Source organism: Folsomia candida, unplaced genomic scaffold (assembly GCF_002217175.1).
Source record: "Folsomia candida strain VU population unplaced genomic scaffold, ASM221717v1 Fcan01_Sc002, whole genome shotgun sequence".
Lineage (NCBI taxonomy): Eukaryota > Metazoa > Arthropoda > Collembola > Entomobryomorpha > Isotomidae > Folsomia > Folsomia candida.
In genome coordinates this window covers 18,659,508-18,674,178 of record NW_019091194.1, presented here as the reverse complement: position 1 = coordinate 18,674,178, position 14,671 = coordinate 18,659,508, and the positions used below count along the sequence as shown (strand labels likewise).

The 14,671-nt window shown below is 39.9% G+C and overlaps 2 protein-coding genes across 6 annotated transcripts in view; both read left to right on the top strand.

Moving 5' to 3' along the window:
- The window catches only part of LOC110844273 (microtubule-associated protein Jupiter), a 40,880-nt gene extending 29,927 nt beyond the window's left edge, over window positions 1-10,953 (top strand). For 2 of the 4 annotated variants that reach the window (XM_035847690.1, XM_022090440.2), the window contains exons 2-5: window positions 7,342-7,428; window positions 9,608-10,113; window positions 10,200-10,262; window positions 10,344-10,953. In XM_035847690.1, the coding sequence (XP_035703583.1) occupies window positions 7,342-7,428; window positions 9,608-10,113; window positions 10,200-10,262; window positions 10,344-10,366 (679 nt within the window). In that variant the 3' untranslated portion in view covers window positions 10,367-10,953. The remainder of the gene's footprint in view (window positions 1-7,341; window positions 7,429-9,607; window positions 10,114-10,199; window positions 10,263-10,343) is intronic. The other 2 variants (XM_022090441.2, XM_022090442.2) reach the window with 1 other exon arrangement.
- A 1,768-nt stretch (window positions 10,954-12,721) lies between these two features.
- Window positions 12,722-14,670, top strand: LOC110842789 (translocon-associated protein subunit beta). 2 transcript variants are annotated; one of them, XM_022088594.2, is made up of 4 exons: window positions 12,722-12,931; window positions 13,079-13,526; window positions 13,606-13,689; window positions 13,773-14,670. In XM_022088594.2, the coding sequence occupies exons 2-4, from the start codon at window positions 13,116-13,118 to the stop codon at window positions 13,887-13,889; spliced, it is 612 nt and encodes a 203-aa protein (XP_021944286.1). In that variant the 5' UTR covers window positions 12,722-12,931; window positions 13,079-13,115; the 3' UTR covers window positions 13,890-14,670. The 2 variants fall into 2 exon arrangements, with proteins under 2 accessions (XP_021944286.1, XP_021944287.1); XM_022088595.2 differs by having other exon boundaries at window positions 13,076-13,526.
- The last annotated feature ends 1 nt before the right edge of the window (window position 14,671 follows it).

Genomic DNA, 14,671 nt, shown 5'->3' with positions numbered 1-14,671 from the left:
TGCGCCTCGTTATGACCACACGCAACACATGCATCTCACCAACTAACAAATATCATGTAATCCAATTTCAGCCCCAAAAATGCGGCGTCATCCCCACCTTCGTTTTGGTCTGAGAAGGGAGAGGAAAAACTGATGACTGAATGGAATTATTGGTGTATGTCTGACAAGGGACACTCATGACCTGTCGTTTGAGTCCAGGGTACCCATTATGTTTTTTAGAATCTACTAGGACCCCAGATGAAGGATTCATTCATATTTCCGTGTAAAACTCATATTTGGCGCCATGGCGTGGCGCCAAACTTCAAAATTTGCATTTTCGACCAGTTTCAAACCCCCATAACTTTTGCAGTTTATGTCGGATTTTCAAAATTTTATACTTAAAATGATCAAAAAAGTCGAAATTTTTGAGAAAAAAATAAAAATAAAAAATTTCTAATTTTTGAAATATTTTTAGCATTTTTTCGACGAACCCCCGTTTATAAGAAAATTACGAAATTTTGCGAAAAGTTAAAAGTGATAATTTTGGAAAAAATTTCATTGGATACGAAAGTTGAACTCCTTGTCATGATTTTTGCCAAAAATTTTGAAAATCCGTACAGGTTTTCAAAAGTTATGGCGGTTTCAAAAATAAAAACATGCAAATTTGGCGAATTTGGCGCCACGCCATGGCGCCAAATATGAGTTTTACACGGAAATATGAATGAATCCTTCATCTGGGGTCCTAGTAGATTCTGAAAAACATAGTGGGTACCCTGGACTCAAACGACAGGTCGTGAGTGTCCCTTGTGAGTCGGATAGGCACCGTTATAAGTGACGAGAGACACTAGTTGACTCCTTTATATAATTATTATTTTCCATCCGTAGTATAGAATTTGTAGAGTGCCTGAGATGAAGGTGGATGGCTATTTTTGTATTGGTCTCAGTACGGAATCAGTATGGTTCAATTCCCCTTTTCCCATTATTACATAAAGTAAAGTAAAGTTAAGAAGCATTTCATCAAGTTAAGTGTCACCTTCCTTCTGGCTTTTTTCGTTGCAAAGAAGAAAAAAAATCTCAAAATAGCCCCGAGCTATTAACCACGACGAAAATGGAAGAAATTCGACTTCAAAGGTTGTCGGGGTTGATTTGGGGACTGTCTGACTGGCGGGGCATTTATTTGGTGATGCACACTCAATGAGTCATCCTTCCTGGAATCCAGTTAGTTTTGGGTACTTGATTTGCCTTCACCCACTGCTGCCTGCACCGTCGTTGACTAAGCCAGGAGCTGAGGAGTAATAATAATGTTGGACAAAAGTAATTTTCTCGTATTTTTCCCAGGGATCGTCCTAAGGCAATAAGACTTTTATTAGGTTGGATGGAGGTAGTTAGATTCGTAATGTGGCACTTTGCTCATCTTTATTGGGATATGCCACCCCATCACCAACCAAGCAGCAGGCTTGTCGATGTGGGGATGGATAAATGTATTGACGATAGCTCAAGCTCTGCTGTTTTGTTTCTAAATATTGTGCAGGATTGCTGAGAATGAGAAAAAAAGAAGGTATTATTAAGTATCATTGAGCTGGGGAAGCCTGGTTGGGTGTTGTGCCATCACGAACGAACTGGTCTAGTTTTCGCATAAATTGGGCAGGGGAGGAAAAATTGGTAGAAGCTGGAATCATTTCGTGACCAGAGTTTCGACTTTTGTCCAGTATTCTTCTCATGCCTCGATTTCTGCTGCTACAGGGAATTGTCTCGTCATGTCCAGCATTATATGGCATAAAGGCAAAATCTGATTTACGTTACTGGGAAACCCAACCATCGTATCATACCAGCTTTGAATCAATGTTTATATTTTTTCTTTGGAAATTTAAAATTCTTTTCTGTTATTACACAACAAACTGGTTGGTTGCCTGTTTGGGATTTGGGATTTTATATCTGAGAGAGGATAATGTTTGGACAAGTTGGTGGGTTAAGCTGGCGGAAAGTGGTCAAAGCTTACACACAAATTAGAGTGAGTGAGTGGAACTGATGTTTGAATCCATTTCCTTCATTTTCTATCCTTTGATCTGCCCCTTGCTTGGATTTCTTTAGTTCTGGACAAGAAAATTAACCAATTTGTTGGAGTTTTTTTTACTCTGTCTGCTCGCATTTCACGTCGCCTACTTTACTTCTTCTCGTACAACTGAAGCAAATCGGATAAACTTTGGTTTAGCTGGACATACATAAATTACTACAACTATTACTCGGCTCCCAAACAACAGTAAATCCCACACACACGCACGCATTTCTCATGATTTTTTTTGTACATAGAATTAATTCCAATTTTGACATTGAATTTGTTTCCCAAAAAAGCATTCATCACGTAGAAAAAACATTTACCGAATTCTTGACTAGGATGGAATTGAAAAAAAGATGGTAAACTTCGCCCTGTGACAAATTGATGATGGATTTGGCGGAAATCGCTTCTCAAGATGTTTCCCTTTGGTCGAATGGAAATGAAATGGGTGGAGGATGATGCTTCCCCGTGTTCTGTTGTGATCATCATGTATCATATCATGTTGCAATTTGTTGGGGTGGAAAGTTTTGGAAGGACAGCAACGAAGCAGAGAATATAATAATAATCGTAGATACCATCTTTTTGGGAGAGCTTGGTCCAACAATCCCGTTTCTCAATGAAATATAGAAAGAATCACATAATAATTTCATGTGGAGAAGAATTACGTTGCACTCGCTCACTTACTCACTTACTGTACATTCTCATTTCGTTCTCATTGCTATTGTTTGCTTGGTGAAGAGTGAAATCCGGAAATGGTTACGAGTCCTGTTTAGCAGTAGGTAAGTAACTTTAGGGAATTCTTTTCTTCCTCCTCCTGGCTCTGGCCCATTTTCACTTCACGGGAGAGTTACTCCCATCCAACCGTGTTCTGCACCGAATGAAATCAAATCTGGATTAAATACACGGAGGAGGAAGCAACATCGGCAAGAGAGAGAGAAAGAGATACATAGTTCAGAATAGCTCTCTTAAAAGGAAGCGAAAACCCGTGTGTCAAAAACCATTGTGCGGAGAAAAGCCGGCCGGTATTATGATATTCAGTTCAGGGACAAGGACAACGGGATCACGGGATTGGTTACGATATTTCCGAGCCGAAGCAAACGCAGCAACCCTTTCTTTTCCCCAATTCCCAGTCCCAATTCCTATTCGTGATGTCAGTTCAGTCACAATCAGATGAGACTGCTGACTTGGTAGTGTTGAATACATAGTTTCGCCCACCAACCACCACCCCGGTTTGCATGTGGCGATGATGGCGTATGGTTGGAGGAGTCGAATTACGTAATCAAACGTCGTCGTCCAACGCCGTTTTGTAATATTGCACCAAGCCAGCAAGACGGAGAGAGGACAAGGAAATGACAGAAGTGCAGGAGAGGGAGGCTCACCGTCCACGCTGCATGCATTCGTGGCGTGTGAGCTGAAATAGTTGCATCGCCTTGTGAAGAGAAAGTCACGGGAAAAACGGAACTTTGCTTAGATTCGATTATCCCATCGATTCTCTTCTCGCAGCACTGCAGCAACTTCCCCGTTGCGTGCGTGTTGAAAAAAGTAACACGATCCATAATGTACGAGGAGTGCGTAGGAGTAGTAAATAAATAGGTACAAAGGACTTGTTCTATGTTGCATTTCCACCACTGTATTTACGAGACGATAAGAAACTTATCTTTACTACGCTATCAATTCCACATTGCAGAGGTAAGTGTTGGTTTGGTTGGTAATAACTGTAGCAGGGCAGGGGTACGGCTACTACTACTTATTTACGGTATTGTTCACACAGTCCAGGCAATAAAATTGTTCCCAAAATTTCAGTTTTACAAAGGTTGGCCTCTCTGTTTCATGGGTCGAGGTTCACATTATCCGTGGGGCGAGTGTGTACGTAATGTATGTAAGGATTAATAATTTAAAAGTGGATTGAGTTAGCTTTACCCTTCCTCCTCTCGTCTGGTCGGGTGTTGTTTTGTTGTGTTTTTCGTCGTCTTCTTCCTTCCTCTCGGTTGGGGGATGGATGATGTACTTAATGAAACCACTTGTCTCAAGTGGCTTCACGTCAAGTTGAACAGCTCATTTAGATTGGGAAATTTCGCTTTATGGAAATATTTCCATGTCTTGTGTACCTTTTATCTGTCTCCTACCGACACAATAATGACTCATACTTTTACTACTGACGGAAGTGGAGAAACCTCATGCCCGATTTGGTGGTTTCTGCAACAAGGGCAGAAAATATGGGGGTTGGAGAACTGAAATTTAATCAGGGAGGAGATTCTCTCTGAATAAAAAAAACAAGAATTGGTTTTAGGTGGACTTTTTGATGTGATGTGAGTCAAGTGACTTATTCTTCGCACTTGTGTACACCATCCAACCCTCCTCCTCCTACGTACATGCATATTTACAAGCATCCTTCTTTATTATCTGCTGCCCCTCTCGTTCTCTGCTCTCATCCTCCCTTCCTTACGCATCCATGCCAAATGCCAAACTATCCATCTTCTGAAATCCGGACAAGTTTAAAAGAAGACGGAGAATGCCAAGGGGGAGGAATCCCATATTATCATTTGTAATCCGATGAAATAACACTGGGACGAGATTTGCATGATACGTCATCAAAGTTAAAAGCTATTACGCTTGCACCACTACAACTCTTATTCCACGACTCACAATCCTAATTTATGTATGGACAAGAATTTCCATCGTAAAAATAAAATATTGTGAAACGACGAGACAGTTTCTTCTCTCTCTCTCAGTGAATCATTCACAAAGTCGCAAGCATTTATTATGCGTATGGTTGGCTGGGCATATTTTTCCAGTCTGTTATGCTGAACTTATTTACTCTGCAGATATTTCCCCTTATCGTGTTGACTTGGTTTTGGTTTGTTGTTGTCTCATGTTGCTTTCAACTCGAAGGAGAGAGAGAGAGGGATGACGGTGGTGGGGGGTGCGGGGTCAACATTTAAGATGGAGACGAGAATTTAGTGGATAAATAAAAATCTGCTGGACAAAATGTGGTCGGTGGGTACATACATCTGTATGGAGTGGTATTTTCCGTACAGAACGATGTGGTGGTATGGTATCGTGTGACTAAAAGAGATATACTTTGCTTTTGGCCGTCATAAATAAATCACTCGTCGTTTTGCTATCAATCATGACAAATATTAAATGCTACTTCCTTCCCTCGCTCCCTCTTCGACTCTTCATCTGAGAGAGTTGTGAGTGAGAGACTTCTCATTATCCGTCGTACGTGTCAGCTCCTCCAATGTCATGAATCTTCTTCGTCTTCCGTCGGTGGTAGTGCGGCTTAATGGATCACTTTATTGCTGGAATTTGTAATTTTTTATAGAAAGCTTGATGGATTTGTTTCAGTAAATGTCACCACTCACACGACGACTCCTGAGAGAGAGAGCCTTTTACTTATGTTTACACAGAGTACGGAAGGAACTTTGATGTTGGATTGGGTGTGACGAGTGGATTTTTACAACAATGCATGGATCAACCCAATTACGACAAAATATTGACTTTTTGATTCAGCTGGAGCATGAAGAAGCCACTTTTTTCTCAAAGTTTTTATCCTTTTCTTCAGAAACTTGTTTCCATCATTACACCCATCTCAATTTTGGACTCTCACTCGCTGATCACTCCCTTTTAAAGAGAGAGAGAGAGAGCTTCTTTTGGTATTGTTTGATGTTGGAGTGCAGACATCGACTCTCACAAAGATTTATGAAGTATCAAGTCTTTAAATTCTTTAGTTGCCAAGTGCTCACAAAAGTGTGATAATAAATATATGAGAGTCAAGTATGGGAACACAGTTGCCTAGTTTTAGCTCAGATTTACTATTAGATTTCCCATTCAAGTTGTGTGCCTTTGTACTTGTGGGCACCACTCTGTTCCTTATAATCTTCATCTCGCTGAGCTGATATCTCATACTGCGATGATAACTTGTGTATGAATCAAGAATTTGGTTGGCCAGAATCTGTTTGGTTAGAAATATAAGTATAAGGACGCGGACAAAATGCAATAATAATAATAATGACTCTGATAGAGAGTGCTTGCTTGGTGGAGAATAATTGTCATTTTCCATATTAAGCCATGGTGTTGTTCGCTACATCTCTTCTTCAAAAAATGCAGCCGAGCTAGTTTACGACCGCATGTACTGAGATGTTCTTTTGATACAAAATTATACCATTTCTTCTGGTCCTTGAATGGTAAGGAAGAAGAAGTGGGATACTGTCCCATCCGAAAAAAAACATCATCATGTTTTACTATGAAGGAGAGACATTTAAAGTTAAATGTAACAATGAACGCCAAAGCTGGAGCAAATCTCCATTATTCAACCACCTTGAAAACAGCATGAAGTCTCCAGATCAATTTTTGGAGTGTCACTCACCCTCTTCGTTCTCCTTTTTATTTTCCTGCTGACAGGAAATTTGGTAAAATGACGTTACTACTATTCCATTTCAACATTGTTTTTGAAAATCTGGGGAATTTTTGTACTGATTTGGATTTAATGTGAAAGAAATGACATAAGTGCATCTTCTTGGATCGTATTGTGACCACATGATGATACATATTCCTTTATCCACAACACTTATTGTGCAGCAGAGCAAGGGATAATTTGTAAACTCATTAGGCCAGCTTATGCCTTCCCATCTCCTCAGTTTCTTCCGGTTGGTTAACTCTCATATTTCACATTAGCTAGATATGTCATATTTATCAACTAGTTAGACGCAGGACTTGGAAGGGTCAGGCAAAATTAATTCCGATGCGTTGAACACTGTTTGGGGGCTTAAAAGGTCCTTCATAATTTGTGAAGAAAATTGAGGAGATTGTGAATTGGTGCATGGAATGGATGCGTATTTATTTTTATCTTTTACCAAGTGCTTCTGGTGGTATGGTGGTGGTGGAGTAACAGGAAGTGTATACATTATTTCACTCGAGCGATCAAAATGTCCAAAGCTTTTATTGTGAACGATTCACTCTCCGGAACTTGTACTGATTCGTTCTTATCTGCTTGTGTTGTCCTTGGAGTTGGCTAGTTCAAACATTGCAGAAGCAGGATACGAATGTGTCACTCACCAAAGCAATGTTGGTTGGTATTTGGTATTTTATTATCAGTGTGTGTTGTGTATTAAACACGTCCGTTTGTTATCTGGTACTTTCCCCGAATATTTTTGCATGCATGTATGTATGTATTCTGTGTAGTATGGTTGATGTAAATAGTACTCGTAAACAAAGGAAGCCAATCTGCCTACATTTATGGAGGTGAACATGAAGATGCGCAGTGATACGTGGTTGAGATTGATGTTATTTTCTGTTACAATCAGAGTTCAAGTGCAACCCCCCGGGGGTGAGTGCCACGACATATTTGGGTCCGACGATTTCGTTGCACTCGAGACGGTGCCGCATCACAGGCAAGCAAAAAAAACGTCATTTCCAATAATGACCACACACTCACATCAATAAAATAACCAGACTAAGCTTTCGGAATAACAAAAACAAATGTGTAACATCTCAACTGCCTAAAAAATACTCTAACTAGTCCAAATTCCAGACAAGATGGACACAATTATTAGAAAAAATTACAATTGCTTGAATTAACTGGGATGATTTTTTGGTCTATGATAATTGTGGACGATGATAATTGTGTCTGGTGGTAGATTTGTGCGTTCTACTGCACACATGCTTCTTTTACCTCTATAATTACCAGTACATGCACACGCTTAAGCCCATGTATGGGAGTGGGCAAGTGAGTGAGAGATGACCGCTGACCTAAAATGACTTTCAATTTCATTCTTCTCGTAATCACCGTTATTTGGTGGACGCTACAAATTATGGATTTTCTATAAAGATTTACGACTAAATTATAATTATGCTAAATATGCTTGCAACTTCTTTTACTGTTATTACTACAACTAAATAATAATACACGTCGTTTTCGTCATATACCAAGAATCCTAAACCAGGGACTGAATAACAATTTATTCTAAACATACCAACAAGCTTATCGTAATCTGTGTACAATACAAATTGTAAATTGGTCATTAAGATAAGCCAAACAAATCAACTACCATAAGCTAAAGAAACGATTGTTTTCATCGGTTGTTTTGTTTCTCATAGAAGTCTGACATAACTGGAAAGCTTGCTTATTAAAATTCAAACAACAACCCACATTTTTGCAAGTGTCAAAGTCAAAGCCCTTTTTCTACGTACGCATTTTTTCATATGACACGAGGTGTCTTGTCAAAAAAATTTCTTAATCTTTCAAGAGTTTCTCGTGGAGGCGAGTATAAAGGCGTAATAGTCACCTCACCTCATCCACCACTTGCTCATTTAGTTCATGGGGCGAATACCAATTAGTGTTACATATTTACAAGTCGCCACGCAGCAATCGTCTTAAATTCTAACTTATAAATTTCTTTAGACTTCATTAATAATTTAGCAACTAAATGAAAGAATCAGCTTTAATATACAACCCTGTGACTTGAACCCGTCATCTATCATAATGGGTTCAAGAAATGAGAAAACATTGCAACAAAAAACACTGCAACATTTACAAATTACGCATAAACAAGTACGCAAAATTCAGGTTCATGGCCGTGTAGTAAACGAACGTGAATGAATATAAGAAAGAGTGAAGGAATGATTCACACCGATTTTAAATTTGTTTTTTTTTCACTACGAAACATTTACTCACGCCTGAATAGTTGTTGAGTTGATGCCAAGAAACACATTAACTGACGCACAACAAACGCAATTTAAGTCTTTAATGCAAACTCCAGAAATACATAAGACTTGGCTGACACTTTTTGAAGTCTAAAGTTAGTTGATATTCAGTTTTTTTGTGTATTTGCAGTAGTTTGTTTACTCTGGCTCATTAGAAAAAAGGGAGTACATTTTTGCTATGAAAATAAGTGCGAGGATGAGAATGCAAAATAATGCGTAACGCTCTTGGCTCGCACCAACAAACTAACCACGAGCACATAAAATGGAATGACACGTTTTAAATTACCTGGAGACTAAACTGATTAAGTTTTGGGCTTCATCACTGTAATTCATTTCCTGCTTTTTGACTTGATTACATGTCTCTGTCCTGGTCAAATAGAGTTAAATTTTTGCTAGTCCTCCAGAGTTTAATTTGAAAAGTCATCATACTAATTGAGTAAACGGGCTTGACTTGAAGTCATGCACCTTCCTTCGCTCGCCTCACAAATAACAACCCCAACTTAACCGCAGGCAAACAAAGTAATTTAACAGCAACAACAAGGCAAGGCAAATGGGACGACATGCTGGGGCATTAACAGGCTTTAAAAATTTACGCATAAAAGTAATGCTACAAATACTGTTGTAATACTCACTCACTCACCCAATCTGAGAGAGAAAGGGTGACCACACCTACTTAAGAGTCAAACCAAACGCGTGACTAATTATAACCCTGGTGGGTTGTATGGGTTCCCATAAAAGTGGTGAATGCACGGAGCTTATCATTAGCATTATTTTTACGCTGGCTTGTTGAGAATAATCATAATAATAATGGACAACCGGAGATGAGTAAATTATCTAAAAGTGATTTTGTTTCTATTTTTTTTATAGAATCACGAGACCACCGGGTGGTGAGTCGAGCGACATTTTTGGCTCTTCTCCGACCAACACTCCACCCACTACTCCGAGGAAGGTGAAGAATTACATGGCTTCCTCCATCTTTGGCTCGACCGAAGGGCAACAGGTGAAGGCCAGGGTCCGTCCAGATGGGGACTCTTTTAACCGTCTTTTTGGAGCCAAGGAGGGTGGAGACGTGACTGACTCCCCCAAGAAAGACCACCAGAAGAGCAACATCATCTTCAAGGAGGGTGGAAAAGTGAACGGACATGCCGCCACTATTGGCGTTGTCGTTCCAAACGGGGATGCTGGACTTATCGGAGCGACGAATGGAATCTCGGTCGCCAATGGAACCAATGGACACACTGTTGCCACCAATGGCGTTGTGGTCCCAAGCAACGGACATTACCATGGAGGTAGTGGCAGCACTGGATCATTGTCTGGACCAAGCTCTGGATCAAGCACTCCGAATGGATCGATCAATGGGGATTACAAGAGCAGTAACATTATCATTTCAAATTTATATTAGTATATTTTGAGGAAATGTAATGATTGAGATATTAATACATTCCGTATTTTTTTAAAGATGGAAATGGATCTACTAACGGAGGAATGCCGGTTACTCCATCGCGACGAATTCCTCCAGGAGGTACGTGTTTTATCTAACGAGATTGCGTCAACCACATTCTAATATTCTGCAATGATAACTAACTATTATACGTAATTCCAGGATACTCTACCAAACTTTGGTAGACACAGGATTCAAACAGGATGATAATGCCGTTTTCAACACTCCAACGTACGTTTTCAACACGGCAATCTTGAACACTACTACGATTACTACTACCACTCACTACTACTTTTTGAAGGAATAAAAACGACGTCCAATGTAAACTGAATTGCTAACTTTAAAAGAAATCCAATCTGGAAGACTTGACTTTGTAACATAATGTTTGTTAATTATTACTTTGAGTACTACTTATTAGTTACCAAACATTTTCCAGTGAAGTAAATAAGTAATTTGTAGTATTCCGATAAGAGTGGCTACTTTGGTCACGCAACATATTATAAATACATGATTATTACAGTAGCATAATACTGTATCACTATTATCAAGAATAACTGTTAGCTATAACTATAAACATAGCATCTTATTAAAATTCACAGTGTCGATTCGAAATTATGCATTTTTCATTGTAATCTTATTCAATTTTAATCATAGGAAATGAAATGCCACTCGGTCTGGTCTAGATTAAGTTGATTTAGAATTTGTGACTATTGTGTATGTGTTTTCTATGCTGTCTTAATAAATGGGTGCTTGATTTAGAAAATACATAACATTTTCTCTAATCAGCTTAATTTTAATGCATTCTTGACCCAGCATTTATTTTGTCATTATTTTTTGTTAATTTGTGCATTCATACACAATAATTTTTCCGCACTCCCGTTTTATTTTTTCCTCACATCCTCGTTTTCTGGATGGCTTTGATACGGAGGAAACCAAGGGAAGGATATGTGTCGTGGCCTCCACTTGGTCTCAGGATAATCCGGATAATCCGGGTAGTACCAGTGCGGGTCGTCAGTTTTCCCCGCCTCGTTCAACTCGTCGTTAGGATCCACAAAGACATGTTGGTCGGGTGGGAGTGGTGGCAGTTGGCATTCTTCCTCCACATTCCTCTGTTGTCGATCAAGAGCTTCGTAGGTAAGTGAGATGCAGACGTAGATCCCACTGATGTGCCACGTTTTGCAAAACTCGGTCGCATTATAACTCATGTACATGTCTGTATACCTACATTAAAAATGTCTTATCTGTTAAATGACAAGTTATTTAGAAAATAATTCTGCTAATCATCACCTCGGCCCATACGCATCACAGTACAACGCCCTGATAACGAACGGACGAACATGGTGTGCAAGCACATGGACGGACATATCTTCGTGAAATGCTACCCCCGCAAACTCGGCCAGGAGGACGGACATGGTAAACGTGGGTTTGATAATGAAATAGGGACATGCCCCCCAAAAGAACCGCTTATCCAGAGTCTTATACCTGAACCCATTGATGGGTCGGGATTTGTCCCAACCGTCAAAATACATTCGCCACCAGTTGAAGTAGAAATCTCTGGTCTGGACAAGAGTGAAAGGTGTGTCCTTCGCGAAATACTCGTGACCTGTCCACGGCCCAGATTGTTTCCATTCAGCCCATTCCTTTTCCTTCTGGGGACGAAATCGGGCACACTCTTTCTCAACGAGGAGCTTCTTCGCATCCGCACAGTTACGAAATTCGACTCTGCATTCTTCTATCATATACTGCAATTATTTCAGACAAGTTTAGAAATTTGTAAATAGCTATTGAAATTCCAAGCTATGCTCTTCCAAGCTGCTATATTCCAAGCTGCTATATTCCAAGCTATGCTCCAATCTTACCTCTATGCTCTCATAAATCGGAAAGCCGAACAGTCCCATGATCTTCTTATACTTGGCTTCGTACTCTGTCGCACTAAGGACGTTATCCGGCATTGCGGAAACGTTGGGCATCTTGGTCATGTAGTAGAACATCTCGAAGGCACACATTGCCAATCTTCCGCAGGTGTGCTGGGTCAGGTGGTGGTGCTTAAACACGTACTGCGTCCCGTCGCAGGGACACTCGAGATTTGGGAGGATCGAGGTCGCCTTCACAAATGTCCAGGAAAAAGTTATAAGTAACAAGCAGATGAGATGAAATTTAGCAAAACCCATATTTCTATCTGTATAAATACATCACATTAGTCTAAATGACTCCAAATCATAACATAATAATGGCGTGTCTCATTCCAAGAATTAAAGACGGAAGTGTTTATCCAGCACAGGTTAAAAACATTTCGGTGCATGCTTACAAAGTGACCATTGAGAAATACAGTGCTATTGGATCATATCATGAGGCAAGTTGAGATTTGTCTCACTTTTCCGCTGCACTTCATGGGGAGCAAGAGTTGGTTGGTCTGTCTCAATTGGTAGCAGGCAGGTTGGGAAATGCAGAGCAGAGACCTCAGTCTGTAGGAGCTTGGATTACACTTTACAAATGCAGCATTACACGTGTGTCAGTGGTTCCACGTCTCATCTCTGTCATATTTTAACCCTTCCAACACAACATCAACAATATGCCATCATCATAACGGGTCCTTCTTTACACGGCCAAATCCTACCACACAATTCAACGACTCGTTACAACATACGTAAAAACCGTCCCAATACCTCCTCGTTCACACCGGCTTTCATTCCACATTTAATTTAACCATCACGCTAGCAGCAGCAAAACCTTTCTCTCATCAACAGACGGTAAAATATTAGCTCAATTTAAAGTTTTAATCGGTTCCGTAAAAGTAGAATAGAATTTATAAAAAAATACACGAACTGCGCCGAGTTCTGAGAAAAATTAGACGTTGTACATTTTCTAATTGCAAGTTTTGTCATTTGTTTCAGTAGCAAGGCGACGGACGGTAAAGTTAGGAATTTAGGAAGAATGATGCGTCGCGAAGGTTTGACCCTGGGCGTGCTGACGGCGATAAGTTGCGTCCTCTTGTCCTCCATGGGTTATGCGGCAGATCCAGGCACGCTGACCACGTCGGAAGACCCCGCCCGAGTCCTCGTCTATAAGCAATTGCAAAATAAATATGTGGTGGAAAGTATGGACGTGGTCATCAAGTACAGCCTCTACAATGTGGGCTCCGTCACTGCCACCAATGTCCAATTGAAGGATCCCAGCTTTGGGCCAGACTTCACCGTTGTGGGGGGAACCACCGAGGTCACCTTTCCTCGAATACCTCCTGCTTCCAATGTGACACACACGCTGGTCGTCAGACCCACCAAGTTTGGCTACTACAATTTCACTGCGGCGCAAGTTACTTATAAGTCGGGGGATGATGCTCCAGAGGTAATGGAATTAATGATTAGCGACGTGGATGGAATAATGACAATTTTGAAAAACATGAATAATTTGTGATGATTTGCAGGTGTTCCAAGGCTGGTCCAGTGAACCTGGAGAGGGATACATAGCTGCCTTCAGGGAGTTTGACAAACGATTCTCTCCACATTTCGTGAGTTGGATAAAATTTTAGAATTGAATCATTTTTTATTTTAATATGCATTGGTTTAATTCTCTGTGATCGTTACTTTTTAGTTGGATTGGACCGCATTTGCTATCATGTCTGTGCCTCCACTTGTCATTCCGTTCATGTTATGGCACTCGAGCAAGTCCAGGTACGAGGCTGTCCTTTTAGGAAAGAAGTCAAAATAAACCACTATCAGAGGCAACTACCAGCTATCAAGACAAATTTCCCCTTGCAAAACTTCCTTATTTACTTACCCTCCCTCCCTCAAAGTTGTCGTCATGTTATGATTATTATGAAATTGGCTCAGTTATTGGTTTAGAATGGTCACTACATTATACGACCATACTCATTTAGCCCACCTAGTTGAAAAATACAATATCCAACCGATATTACGAAACTTGGGCATAATATCATCTTCGTATGTGTGTTACTACTCCATCAAGTCGCCGTCCTCTATAACGGTGTTAATAAGACGTTTTTCAATTAAATTTAGTTGGTGTGCTATTCGGTTAGTTTTATAGTGAGATGTGAGGATGAGATGTAACAAGTAATATTAACTAATATTATTATTATTATGATTGGTTTAGTTCTTTAGTTAAAGAGACCAAGGGTTTAATTCACCTTTTCTCTTAGATTTGCATGACTTTCCTTCCGACCCAAGTTATTAATTTGTCATTTTGTTTATCCAGATAGGGTAATGTATTCGTTAGTGTTTCTACGTGTAAGGATATCATCATCCTTAGTGTTGACTCATTATAAAAGATGGAACACCTTTTGACTATACTATGTTTGTGTGCATGCTAAATAAGTTAGAACGAAATGTAACTGGTGCGAAATTGCTATTGAATAATGATTAATTTATATTGTCTAATACCAAACTAGTAGGGTAACTACTTCCACTTCTACTCTTGTCCCTTGAATAAAGCAAATGATCATCATGTAATAAAAAGGGACTGAACAAATTGAC